This window comes from Raphanus sativus, chromosome 9 (assembly GCF_000801105.2).
Source record: "Raphanus sativus cultivar WK10039 chromosome 9, ASM80110v3, whole genome shotgun sequence".
Classification (NCBI taxonomy): Eukaryota; Viridiplantae; Streptophyta; class Magnoliopsida; order Brassicales; family Brassicaceae; genus Raphanus; species Raphanus sativus.
In genome coordinates, this window is record NC_079519.1 from 18,230,713 (window position 1) to 18,244,881 (window position 14,169).

Here is a 14,169-nt window from a genome sequence, read left to right on the forward strand (position 1 = left end):
TTAATATTTTATCATGAATTTTTCTTGGGTGAATTACCAACTAATCATAGTTTGCCAATTAATGTACAATTTTTTAAAAATATAATATATAAAATAATAATAATTTGTGTTAAGTTTTTAAAATAAAAGAAAAATATTATTAGCTGCAAAAAGATGAAATTTTTTTAACAATTTTAAAACCGTCACAAAAAATTAAATCATAAACACTAAACACTATACCCTAAACCCATGGACAAAGCTTAAACCCATGGGTAAAAATCCAAACACTAAACCCTAAATTCTTGGATATACCCTAAACACTAAATCTCTCTCTCTCTCTCGGTATCCCCCTCATCGTAAACCTTTTTTTTTTGAAAAATATAAAAATGTAAACATTCTTTTAATTCATCGATTATCTTTTAACTACCACAATTTTGATCTATATGGGAATGTTTCCTAATTTAAAATTTTATCATGATTTTTTTGGTGAATTACCAACTAATCATAGTTTGCCAATTAATATACAGTTATTTAAAATATAATAAATAAAATAATAATAATTAATGTTAAGTTTTTAAAATAAATGAAAAATATTAGTAATTGCCAAAAGATGAAATTTTTTTAATAATTTTAAAACCGTCACAAAAGAGTAAATCATAAACACTAAACACTATACCCTAAACCCTTGGACAAAACTTAAACCCTTGGGTAAAAATCCAAACACTAAACCATAAATTCTTGGATATACCCTAAACCCTTGGGTAAATCCTACACATTAAACTGTAAACCCTTGGGTATACCCTAAACACTAAATCTCTCTCTCTATCTCTCTCTCTCTTGGTATCCCCTTCATCCTAAACCTTTTTTTTTGAAAAATATAAAAATGTAAATATTTTTTTAATTTATTGATTATCTTTTAAATACCACCATTTTGATTTATATGGGAATGTTTTCTACTTTAATATTTTATCATGAATTTTTCTTGGGTGAATTACCAACTAATCATAGTTTGCCAATTAATGTACAAATTTTTTAAAATATAATAAATAAAATAATAATAATTTGTGAAGTTTTTAAAATAAATGAAAAATATTAGTAGCTGCCAAAACATGAAATTTTTTTAACAATTTTAAAACCGTCAGAAAAAATTAAATCATAAACACCAAACACTATACCCTAAACCTTTGGACAAAGCTTAAATCCTTGGGTAAAAATCCAAACACTAAACCCTAGATTCTTGGATATACCCTAAACCCTTGGGTAAATCCTAAACACTAAACTGTAAACTTTTGGGTATAGCCTAAACACTAAATCTCTCTCTCTCTCCCTCTCTCTCTCTTTCTCTCTCTCTCTCTCTCTCTCTCTCTCTCTCTCTCTCTCTCTCTCTCTCTCTACATGGATGGGAAGGTCACGTTTTCTTCTCTTTTTTTTTTGCAGGGTCTGCTCTGGTGGTGTAAGCCATGTTTTTATTGTTGACGAAAGAAGAAAGGCTTGTTGCCTTTTTTGTGCACTATCTCTTAGTTTAAAGGAAAGAGCTCACACCTGAAATTCTGAACTATTTATTTATTTCCTGTTTCTTCTAAATATATTTTTATTTTTATAAAAATCCTTTCGAGAAAAAGAAATATATTCACAAACTCTCCCTATAAGGAAAAATATATACAACTTACTGCCAAGAATGGAATGAAACCCATTAGTATTATTCATATATGTCTTTCTATATGTAGATTTCAAAATTATATTTACTTTTTCTTTATGATAATTGATGATGCATTATGTAGTTAGAGTTAGAGCTGTGCAAATCAAACCAATTATGTAAGCAACCGATGGTAACATTTTTTTAAGAAATGAGTGTCTAGTTTAATGTAAACGTATAGTACGAAGAGAAGAGGTGGCGAAGTGGGATCTCACATCATTTTATCGTGGACTATTTCTAGAGAATAATTTTCAAGTTTAAATGAGCAAAGATTCAAGATAAGATAACTTCAATATATTAAAAAGAGTAGCTAATGCAAATTTAAGCAGAGAAAATATATAAGTGTTTTGACATGATAACCAAACCAAACTCAAAAACAAATGTAAGTCAAAACACTTGCTTCGTTGACCTCTTCAACATTGTTGTCTTCAGTAGGTGTAGCCTTTGACGAACATACCCTCATTAGCCTCTTAAGACTCACCTTCTCCGGTGTATTTTCCGAGCTGAGCCAATGAATTGGCCTTGGCTTGAGCCAAGAGAGTGGTCTGATGATGCAGCGGACGATAGGGTGAACGGTCGATCAAAGAACTTTTAAGGTTCTAGAGACCTGTTCTTGGATCAATAAAGAGTTTCTTTCGATAGCGTCTTGAGACCAACTTCCTGTATTGATGAATTTAATCAAATCAATAACAAGGCAACTCAAAGAAGATGAATTAAATCAAATCTCTTTTAAGGTATAAAGCAAAAGATCGTTTATTAATTATCAAAGTCTGAATACAACTGTAGGCTTGAATGCCTATTTATAATAAATTCATAAATCTAGAAAACCCTAATTTTAACTAAAATAGGAAAACCACTAAAATATAGAAAATACAAAAAAGGTAATTATCTAATTTAATATAATTAACAAAATAAATAATAAAATATTTGGAAATATTCCAAGTATTTATCTGCATCATTCTCTCTGGGTTGAAGAAGATTCGTCCTCGAATCTTGAATCGATTTTTTGTAGTTGAAATCTTTAGATATGTATCTTGAAATCCGAAATTTGCACAAAGCTTGATCTTCTGACTTTGCCTGAAATTCGCACGGAACTCGTTCTGCACGAATTTTGCACAAAACTTGTCCTCCACTAATTTTGCACGGATCTCGTCCTGCCCTATATTTGCACAAACGAAATTTGTAAAAGAATCTTCACTGAAGACAAAGTCGACAACACAGACATCATCTTCGTAGACGTCGTAGATCAGATCACCGTAGATCTCTCGATAGATCTCAAAGTTTTCTTCTCTCTCAACAAAAGGACTTTCGTCCTGCATAGGATAGATGTTCGCATTCACCATGACATCCATAATCGTTCTTTGATTAAGAAACCAAAGAGACAAAGCTCTGATACCAACTGATGCAGCGGACGATAGGGTGAACGGTCGATCAAAGAACTTTTAGGGTTCTAGAGACCTGTTCTTGGATCAATCAAGAGTTTCTTTCGATAGCGTCTTGAGACCAACTTCCTGTATTGATGAATTTAATCAAATCAATAACAAGGCAACTCAAAGAAGATGAATTAAATCAAATCTCTTTTAAGGTATAAAGCAAAAGCTCGTTTATTAATTATCAAAGTCTGAATACAACTGTAGGCTTGAATGCCTATTTATAATAAATTCATAAATCTAGAAAACCCTAATTTTAACTAAAATAGGAAAACCACTAAAATATAGAAAATACAAAAAAGGTAATTATCTAATTTAATATAACTAACAAAATAAATAATAAAATACTTGGAAATATTCCAAGTATTCTAATTTAATATCTTAGGGTTTTATGGTTTTCTTATATATAGTCTTTTAGACTCTATGGTTGTATTCAGTTTTTTGATAATTTGATTAATAAAAGGAGTTTTCCAGAAGAGGTTTTGATAAACCACTGAGAAGAGTATTCTCAAACCCTAAAGAGGTTTTTATAAACCACTTTGAAGAGTATTCACAACCCCTAAGAGCTTTTAATTAAGCACTGTGAAGAGTGGTGTTCAAAAAAAAAAAAAAAAAAAAGCACTGTGAAGAGTATTCACAAACCCTAGATTCGTGTATTCTTGAAATAAACGGATCTAGTTCTATCCCTAGAAGCTTCCGCTACATCAGTTGGTATCAGAGCCGCGTCTTTTTGGTTTCTCAATCGAAGAACGATTCTGAATGTCATGGTGAGTATTAGCATCTATCTTATCCGGGGCGAAAGTCCTTTTGTTGAGAGAGAAGAGAACCATAAGATCTATCGAGAGATCTATGGTAATCCGATCTATGACGTGTATGAAGATGAAGTTCAAGTTATTGATTTTGTCTTCAAAGACGAATACTTTGAAAATCAGAGCCGTGCAAAATTAGGGCGAAATAATATTTATGAAGATTTTGTGAAGAATCTTGATAATCAGATGCGTGCAAAATTTGTGCAAAAACGGATTTATGAAAATTCTTCAAGTTACAAACAGATCCGTACAAAACTCGTGCAAAACATGATACTGAAGATTCGAGGAAGAGTTTTTATTGGAAAACGTATTGGATTCAAAGACTACGATCAAGATTCGAGGACGAATCTTCTCCAACCCGGAGAGAATGATGCAGATAAATATTTGGAATATTTCCAAATATATTATTATTTATTTAATTAAGGTTTTTGATAATTATCTTAATATCTTAGGGTTTTATGGTTTTCTTATATATAGTCTTTTACACTCTATGGTTGTATTCAGTTTTTTGATGATTTGATTAATAAAAGGAGTTTTCCAGAAGAGGTTTTGATAAACCACTGAGAAGAGTATTCTCAAACCCTAAAGAGGTTTTTATAAACCACTGTGAAGAGTATTCACAACCCCTAAGAGCTTTTAATTAAGCACTGTGAAGAGTATTCACAAACCCTAGATTCGTGTATTCTTGAAATAAATGGATCTAGTTCTATCCCTAGAAGCTTCCGCTACATCATCTGAGATGCGTTCACGTTCTCAGCTCTGCCTCCCCATGTTTTCAGACAAGTGTTCTGCAGAGCACGTGCGTAGGAGAAGGACACGTGCCACGGGTTTGGTGCCTGGTTCATCGCGTTCAGGTTCAACGTTGCCTTCAATTCAGACTGTCCTCCGGATTTATAGACCATGATCTTGATAAAAAACTATTTCAGTTTGGCCAATGCGTACTCTGCCATGTTTTTGATTTTTCTTTTAAATTCCTTGTATATTTACGAAACAAACTTATTATGCAATCAAAAATAATTCTAAAGAATTCAATATAAATAAAATAAAAGTGTCTGAATGTCTTATTATTGAAAAAGGCAGATACATCTTGTTGTTTTAGGTTGCGCGAACTTTTATGAAAATACACATCCAATCTTATTATTATGAGTTAGTCTTGCTTTTGTGTGTAGGTAACAAACCAACGAACTTCACGAGAACATAGACCGAGTTTTGCGTGGCGAGGCTACCAAACAAGTCGGCCTCGTTGGAAACGTCGGAGCCACCGCCAGCAAGATCGGATAGGGAACGGATGACGACGAAAGGGAGGGCTTGCTGGTGGCAGATAAGAGCAACGGCGGCGCTTTCCATATCAATTGCGGTGGCGTTGAATTTGGAGTGTAGGAAAGTCCGGTAAGCGGCGTTGTCGACGAAGACACTTGCACTCACCCCACAGTCAACGATGGTTACCTTCGGTGGCCGAGAGAGACACGTAGTATTCACGCATTGTGGTAGTTTCGTGTCCTGTTTTAGTTTGAATATGTTATATCAATTCACGTAACGTAGACACAAGAATTTCATATAATGAAATATAATAATACTTGAGTTTATGTCATTTTTATAATGATGTAAATTTGACAAATCTTCAACCAAGAGAAAAATAACATGTATAGGACTAATTTATGCTCGTGTCCCTACTAATACTAACGTTCGATGGACGACATCTATGGTATCTATGTTCTCCGATACTTTTATGCTCGTGTCCCTACTAATATGTTCTCCGATATCTATGCATAAAAAAAACACAACCAACTTAACTTTTACCTCAAGCAACCAAGATCTAGGTTTTCCTCATTAAATTAAAAAAGAAAAGAAACTCATTTTGAAATCCAATAGAGTTTGCCATGATTCTAGGGACGGCTGGAGGGATTCTGTTGCGGAGGAGCTTAAGGGTGTAGGAGGCAACTTGTTCAGGAGTAGCTCTGTCCTTAGACTCGGCTCCGGGAGTCACCATGCCAAGCTTATAAGAGTTTCTTCTTCGTTAACGTATCAAATCTTTTCCTTCTCTCTTACAATCTTCCATAGTTACTACTATGTTTCTGCTCATCCCTTAACTCTCCCTGTTTGCTCATCCCTTAGCTCTCCATGTTTGCAAACGGCAACCTCATCCGAGTTTGGCGTTCGCAACTGGAGTTCCAGCCAGTTGTATGTTCTCACTAACTTTTGTCCTCCTCGTCTACGCTAAATGATGCTTCATCGATCTCGGGTGAAGAACCCGCGACAGAACACGGTAAGACTCAAAGGGAGAGAACGATGACTCGGGTCCATCCATTGTCGACAGGAAATGCTTCTAAGTGTTTTTTTTGGTTCGTGGTGGTGAGTTTGGTACGATCTTTATCCACATGCTGAGATGGGGATTCAAATTATAAGTTGTAATTGAGGTTGTTTGTTCTCGTTTAATGTCAACGCTATGCAAAACGAATGTAAACAGAAACAGTTCGAGCATGAAAAAAAATGGTTACGTTTCTTGTCATGGAAGCAAATAAGGAAAGAAAGCAAAGAATCTAATGATCCGTTTTTCTTAAAATCGCTCACAGAGTGACACGTGTAATGGAGCCTTCTCATGCATTCTCACCAAAATCGTTTAAGGAAAGCCTTAAAAATGATTCTCCTTTAATATATAGGGGATGTGGTTTAACCCTCTCTACTCATGTGAACCTCATCAAAATAAGTTGTCTAAAAATTTGACATTTTAATTTTTAGAAATGTATTAAACACTCTATATTCCTTATCATCTTATTCTATTAACTAAAATTATTAATAAAATGTTTAACAACCCAAAAGTCCTTTTTAGTCAATAGTTTAATTACAATCTAACAAAAAAAATCATCAGTGTAAAATTATTTTAGCGCACAATATATAATTTCATCTAAAATACATACACTTCAGAAAAGGAATAAAAACATTTTTTTTAGAAATATTGTGTCTAAACGTTTTATCAAATGCATATAAAAAGCACAAAGCTTATGAAATGATTCTACCACTTTATCACGAAGCTCAAGATTAGAAAATTAAAAAAATAAAAGAAAATACAACCAAATAATAATACATAATAGATTAAAAAGTTTCTAGGAAATTAAGACCACAATAAAATAAATTAATAGATAATCAATATTTTTAAAGGAAAATTAGAATAAAATACAGAAATAAAGAATAAATATAAAAAATAAAAATTAATGTTTTTATATAAAAAGTAATGTTAAGTTATGTCAAGAATAAGAAAACTATAAAAATAGATCCACAACTGTATAAAAATAAAATATATAGTTATAGAATCGAATAAAAGACACACAGTATAAAATAATGTAAGAGAATGAATAAAACTAGATAACTTCAAATTAAACAAATAAATCAACAATTCTACACCATTAAAACTAAAACAGAATAAAATCTCAAATAAACAATCTTACTAATTTTTAAAAAAATTTAGTTAATTATAATGAGAATGAAACTGCATAAAAATAACAATCAATAAAATAATGTTTCATACTAATATAGAACAAAACATTTTAAAATAAAAACAAATATTAAACAAAAATCAAAAATATTTATTCTAATTATTTAAATTATTTTCAAATTACCATCCCGCCCGTAGGGCGGACCGATCCTAGTTTATAGAAAAAATATATATCAATTCTACGATAGAGCTGAAATCTGAGTTTTTTTTTTGTTTAAACTAAATATCAACTTAATTTAATCACATCTGTCAGGAGTGTGTATATATAGTTACATACATGATACACGTGTTGGCTTCTGCATATATAAGCATAATGATGAAACAAACCTTGCAACCAAGTAACTGAATTAAATATTTAAAGTGATTAAGTGAATTTGAAAAGATATATCATTAATCACTTTGTCCGTTTAAGAAAATATAGGAAAATGCTATAACCATGAATCAGAAAATAAAATTTGCTACAAATTATACATTTTAACATAATAAATTTATCATTTTATTTACCCGTACACAGTAGGGAAATAATACAAGTATCTATATATATAAAGTTGCCTTGTCTGGCTGCTCAGCTCTCCACATCATCATTCTAGCATGGGGTAAAACACTCCACGTAGCACATTCATTAATCATCAAAAGTTGTTTTCTCGATCACTTATGTCAAATGGGCTTTGCTCTTAATTTTCTGAAATTCATTAGGTTTTAACTTTTCCTCACACTGGCCCAAAATTGTTATGATTTTTATTTGTATTCAATGTTGACAATGGAAAGTAGAAACTTTACGAATCCCCTTCTTTGCCAAACTCGACGTAACCCTTCGTACAATTAATCCAGAAATCTCGCTCATCCCACTCCTTCCTATTGAATGCAGTTTTACTTACTGTTTTTCTCAGCTTCACTGAGTATATATAGATGGTGTGCGAGCCAGAGCGATAACCTTTTAGTTTTCCCAAATCAGAGCTTCTGTTATTTCTCAGTGAAACCCTCTAATCATTGTGAATTCCCAATTTCATTGCTCAGAGTTGAAGTCATGGTTGTATTGATGTTCGAAATAGGCTAAAGACTGTATTTTCATTCATTCTCTAAAAAGCTTCTGAAGGGCGAAGGAGAATAAAACAGAATAGAGCTAGAGAGAGACAGTTAATGCGAAATTAACCCTAAAAACTGTTTCTTTTTTGCTTTGATCTCAGGCTTTGAACTCAGGCTCATGATGCTGACGTGTATAACGTGTATGAATCAGCTTAACACCACAAACAATGGCGGATCTAGGCTGCTACAAGAAGATGAAGAAACAGAGACGCCAAGGACCAAGCAGGCGACTAAATCTCTGACGTTGCAGGTAAAGTATTAATCCTTTCCACTTCCATGGATTGTTTGATCTCTTCTGCTTAGGAACTAAAGAACAAAAATGTGAAAGCATGGCTTTGACTCAGTGGTCTTAATCCGTGTTTGATCTGTAATAACATTTTATTTCTCTGTATTCTGTGCTCGACAATGCTATTTAGCTTTCAAATAGGAATCTACTTGGAGACGCTTGGTCGGGAGGGAAGCAAATCCAGAGGTAGCAGATGCTGGAAAGAGAACGAGAAGTGGCTCTACGATATCAGTTATAGATAGGCTTAATCTTCAACCATATAGTGTTCATCATGTAAGCATAATCACTCTCATTCTATTATTTTAAATCTCTTTCGATTGATCAGTAACATCATTAAAGTAACCTATGAATCTAATGTTATGATCTGTCTGACACATGAGAGTTGTGTAGATTTGGAGACTTGGAAAACTCTTTTGTGACATTTTAAATGATGTTTTTTTGTAAGAGATTATGATCATCCCTGTTCAAGATACGGTTATAATTTGATATAAGATTATCATGAAGTTTTCCATGTCACTATCACTAGATATTTGAATGAAGCAGAGATATCCTAAACGAGTACTCGAGATGTGAGAAAGATGATGAGATCATCTCTGTTCAAGATACTTCGCTTTCTCAGAATACTCTGGTACCAAAACAACCAGATTCCCTCAATGTAAATTTTTAATTTTAGACCCGTCAGTCCCTGACACATTTATAATCATATGTTGAATTTCATTATGAATATACTTTCTATTTTTTTGTGTGTACATGTCAAGAAAGAACATAATCATACTCGGTTAACATGTTTTCTAACCTCATCATAGAGAATAAATACAGTAACTCATAAACATGCCAATGGAAGATAGAACAGAGTTCTACTATATTTAAAACTCAGTTGTATGAGTTTGATAAATATTTGACAGTGGCTACTAAGCACCCGTTTCCAACCTCCAGGCACTCTTCCACCTAAAACATGTTTGACAAATAAAAAACAGTTGTTTGACAAATGTTCAACATTTACCTTACATTTACCAAAACAGTTGTTCAACATTTACCTTACATGTTTGACAAATAAAAAACAAAGTAGATATCATTAGACTAACTTTTAATTATTTTCATGTTGACACGAATACACTTCCTATAAAACAATGGTAAATCTCAAGTATGATCATGCACCAACCATGTTCCCTAAGTTAAAAAAAAAGCTAGCCACAAACAATATCCCAACTACAACCAAGTCAGCAACTACCACTAACGGCAGCGCTGAAGCTATCATCCCCTTCAACCCGACACTTACATGCCCTGACCCAGTCACCAATTATATGCCCCTAAATACAATACAATGGAAATCAACTTCACACAAACGGATCCAAGACATCAAATTTTGACATGCCCTATTCTCCACCCCCACTGCTAAGCAGGTCGTATATTCAGACCTTATTTGACCAATATACAATTAAATAAACACATCATTATAAGATGGACTCACAAACAAACACATAAAGCTCAACATTAAAGGTACATAAATAAAAAAACAACTCTGCATCTCAAACGCAGAAATATAATCAACCTCACATTAAGATAAAAGAACGACAACACCTTAATCAAACATGAAAAAAAAAAGAATCTAAATTCTAGGAATGCCCCCACAGGCCAACCCAACATTATACATATGTCAGCTAAACATATTGTTAGTTTGCCCCTGAGGGTAGTATTTTATTATGGTGTCGGGATTCTCAAAATGTTCTTACTCTTTTCCGCTGGGTTCGAGTCACTGACCGAGTGCAGTGGTAATACCGACAGAGAGAGCTCCCAACAAAGTCGAGTGGCTTCTCGCTCCTGTCCAGAACGAAGAGATAATATAGATTTTAGAATATATTTTTAAAAAATGCTTCATAAAATTTAAAAAACTTTTTCAGTTTAAAATGCTTCATAAATATATTTTCATAAAATTGTATACCCCGCCCGTAGGGCGGACCAACCACTAGTCTCTATATATAAAGTTGCATTTTCTACCTTCTCCCGCTGCCACATCACTCTGGAGAGAATGGGGTTTTGTGTCACGTGTCGTCTAGCTTTTCTATTCTCGAAAAGTATCTGAAATACATTTGGGCTCTATTATTTGGGCTTATTTGGACCTAAGCATGAATGCATCTCAAATGGCTCAGATCAATCATTTTCCGAGTAGGAGGCGTCGTTGTTGTGACGATCGATGTTCACCCCACCTTCTCTCAACAGTCGCCGGCGTAACGGTTTAGGCAGCATTCAATCAAAGTAATTAACTTTTTCATTAACGTCATTGATATACACCTTCCACTACATCGATGTCAATACAACCCATATGTCCTTCATGATTTTGATTCTACAGTTATAAATACTGGAGTTTTTATCATTGATATGCATCGTTTTCACCCTATCAATTATTCTAATTCTTAGAGAACCACAGTACAGGGATGGAAACCTCCTACGTCTAATCCCTGACTTGAAAGCCGATCGCTGTAATGATACTGTCGAGGTTCGTTTGTTTAGGTTTTGGGAGACCCTTAATGTGACTTCTCCTCCTCGACAAGAAGAGCAGCTCTATCGGATAAATCAGAGTTTCAAACCCTCATTTCATTACGGAGAATCATTAGACATGCAGATCCACTGACAACATTATTGACGGAGAGACAAAGACATGAAAGATCTAAGATGAGAAAAAGCCTAAAATAGCACAAAACAAGTTTTTGTCACAAAAATATCATCATAAGGAAGAAAATGACTAAAAGAAGTTGTATTGAATGGTAAATATGCATTTATAACTTTTGGGTTAATTAATCTAAGAGTTAGGGGGTGGGATTTTAGGAATGTGTTCAAATTTTTAAAAATAAAAAACAATATTAAAATTTTCAAAACAAGAAAGTGCTATTTTGGTCATTTTATTTTTTGAGTGCTATTTTGTGACAAAAACTTAAAAAATGCTATTTGAGAGATTTGCCCTATACATAGAAAAATTACTTTTCCTGTATCTAATCTATTAAAATAGAGTCCTATTTAAAATTACCATGGCATATTATTTTTGGACCTATTAAAGATGTTGTGACTAAATATATAACACACACGCTTCATATCTCTCTTATTAACAATGTATATGATTTCTATTAAGGGTACAATTATCATCTAATTCCTATACTATTCGTCTGAATTAATGTCAACATACTTCATCTCATATTGCCAATTCTATTATTTAACCTAATTCATACACGATTTTGTTTTTGGGATTGATACATGTTTTTTTCCAATTAGTTCTTATGTGTTTGTGCATCTCATCATTTATCAACAATGGCTATTTGTTCAGTAGAGAGTAGAAATCCCTAGACAGCTTAAGGAAACGTCTTCGAGATTTCTGGGTTTCCTAAGAATCCAGACCTTTACGCTTCCTGATCTTAACTACGATTACAAGACGTTGGAGCCATCAATAGCGTCGAGATTATGTAGATGCATCACCAGAAGCATCATCCACTAATTACAACAATTCCCTTGAGTAGCTGGATTAGGCTGTGAACAAGGAGATGCTGCCACTGACGTCAAGTTGCAGAATGGCATACAGTTAAACAGTGGAGGCGTTTTGAATTTCTTTTAATTTTTTATCCCGGCTCTGTTGTGTTATGTTGGTTGTGAACAAGGAGATGCTTCCAGTTGCAGAATACCAGAATAGGTAAATATAAAAGTTACAGTCTTTTGATCCATCAAGCTCAGTTAGAAGTTTAGTTGTAAAGTACTCGAGTTAGTAGAGAAATCTGGTTTTGATGATTAGTTTAGTTGTAGTGAGTATAGTCTGATTTTAAGAAGGAATCTCTTTTAGAGCGGATTCAAATTTTGATTAGTAATGAAAGCTGGCTTAGGAGATACTCAAGGCTGCTGAGTCTTGAGTTCAGAACCAGATATATATATATATATATATATATATATATGATTGTTAGTTTAAGGAAACCCAAAAAAATGGAGCAAAAGTTTTGGGTTTTATCTCTGTTTTTGATGTTTTCACGTGAAGCAATGGAGAATAATTTTTTTTTGTGTGTGACTGGTGCTAAAGAATGAAAGCCATTAGCTTTATTTCTAATGTACAAGTTATGTGACCACTCATTTCTGGAAGAACCTTCCTGCTGTCAACGTGAGTTTGTACTTTGTAGTCTCTTTATGTATCTTTCCATTATTGTTCTGTGCTTAATAGTCTGTGTTTGTAACATATTACAGCAAGGTCATGGAGAGCAACCAAAGGGAGCTCTTGGTGGCGTCATAGACACTAACTTTAGCTCTCTAGAAGGTTTGGTGAAAACTGAAAAGAATTGAGTGTTGAAGGTACTAATCTGCAAGGTTCATGATGGGTGGTTAGTATTTGAATTTTTAGGATAGCAACGAGTCTATATCAGTATGGAAAACTTTTTTTAAAAAAGCATATCTTCCAAAAGTTATCCTAATCGAATTCGTAAAGGTTTAGAGTACATGTATAGAACATATAAACTGATAAATAGTTTATATTGGGCCAGTGGTTTAGAACTTTTTTTCTTTCAATGGTTTAGAAATTATTTTTAAAAATATGATTCTAATATATCAATTCTAAAATCTTTTTCAATAAAAAATATATCAATTCTAATATATCAATTCTACAAAATATGATTCTAATATAAAAACATTTGTTTGATTAATTCTAATAGTTAAATAACTAACTAAGCAAAAAGGTTGTTAAAAAAACTAAGTAAAAAAGGTAAACAAAAATTCCTAAAATACAATTCTAATAGTTTTATCATATCGATAATAATTATAAAAAACAACTAAATAAACCAAAATTATAATTTTACAGGTTTAGATACTACAAAAACATTTCAATAAATTGCAAATCATTTAATTAACGGATTTTTTTTTCTAAATAATGTTTATATCATTTAGAAAAGTAACATAATCATTACATAAAATATATTTATATAAACACTATACGTGAAAATAACTACATTTTGCAATAAATAATAAAAAATACCTATGCAAAACGTTAAGAAGATATATTTTCTTAAGAAAAATTCTTAACACTAGTTGTAAATAACAAATTTAAACCGATTATACAATGACCCAAATAATTAAAAAGATAAATTACACAAGATAATTATAGAAATGTTAGTTGTATTAAATTATATAAAAAATATTAATATGATCAAGACATATTTATAGTTTTTTATTATTTAATATCTATCATTTTTGCTATAAAAGTTTGGTGGAAACGTCATAATTTCATAAAATTGCTAAACATCGAACCTTAAAACTTGGAATAAAAATAATAAATTATGAAACTATAACAATTTAAATCTATTTGGACTACATATCGGTCATCCATTAGTTCAATCGATTAATATTGGGTTTCAGTGGTTTCTACA

General features: G+C 32.4%; 1 protein-coding gene and 1 long non-coding RNA gene across 4 annotated transcripts; one reads left to right on the forward strand and one right to left on the reverse strand.

Moving 5' to 3' along the window:
• The first annotated feature begins 8,012 nt into the window (after positions 1 to 8,012).
• Positions 8,013 to 9,463, forward strand: LOC130494675 (uncharacterized). 3 transcript variants are annotated; one of them, XM_056994059.1, is made up of 3 exons: positions 8,113 to 8,743; positions 8,921 to 9,052; positions 9,170 to 9,230. In XM_056994059.1, the coding sequence occupies exons 1-3, from the start codon at positions 8,612 to 8,614 to the stop codon at positions 9,221 to 9,223; spliced, it is 318 nt and encodes a 105-aa protein (XP_056850039.1). In that variant the 5' UTR covers positions 8,113 to 8,611; the 3' UTR covers positions 9,224 to 9,230. The 3 variants fall into 3 exon arrangements, 2 of the variants coding, with proteins under 2 accessions (XP_056850039.1, XP_056850040.1); XM_056994060.1 differs by lacking the exon at positions 9,170 to 9,230 and adding an exon at positions 9,306 to 9,463 and having other exon boundaries at positions 8,114 to 8,743; XR_008938603.1 differs by having other exon boundaries at positions 8,013 to 8,743; positions 8,910 to 9,230.
• Positions 9,464 to 9,472: 9 nt separating this feature from the next.
• LOC108857191 (uncharacterized) lies at positions 9,473 to 10,612 on the reverse strand. Its single transcript, XR_001950321.2, has 2 exons — positions 10,513 to 10,612; positions 9,473 to 9,727 (listed from the first exon to the last, which is right to left on the reverse strand). It is a non-coding gene; the product is annotated as an uncharacterized LOC108857191 (long non-coding RNA).
• Positions 10,613 to 14,169: the final 3,557 nt, after the last annotated feature.

What these genes read in the sequence shown, in the direction of transcription:
- LOC130494675 (XM_056994059.1), top strand. Translation starts at nt 8,612, where the DNA reads ATGATGCTGACGTGTATAACGTGTATGAATCAGCTTAACACCACAAAC. An exon ending in CTAAATCTCTGACGTTGCAG is followed by an intron (nt 8,744 to 8,920) that starts GTAAAGTATTAA and finishes GCTTTCAAATAG; the next exon opens with GAATCTACTTGGAGACGCTT. An exon ending in AACCATATAGTGTTCATCAT is followed by an intron (nt 9,053 to 9,169) that starts GTAAGCATAATC and finishes AGAGTTGTGTAG; the next exon opens with ATTTGGAGACTTGGAAAACT.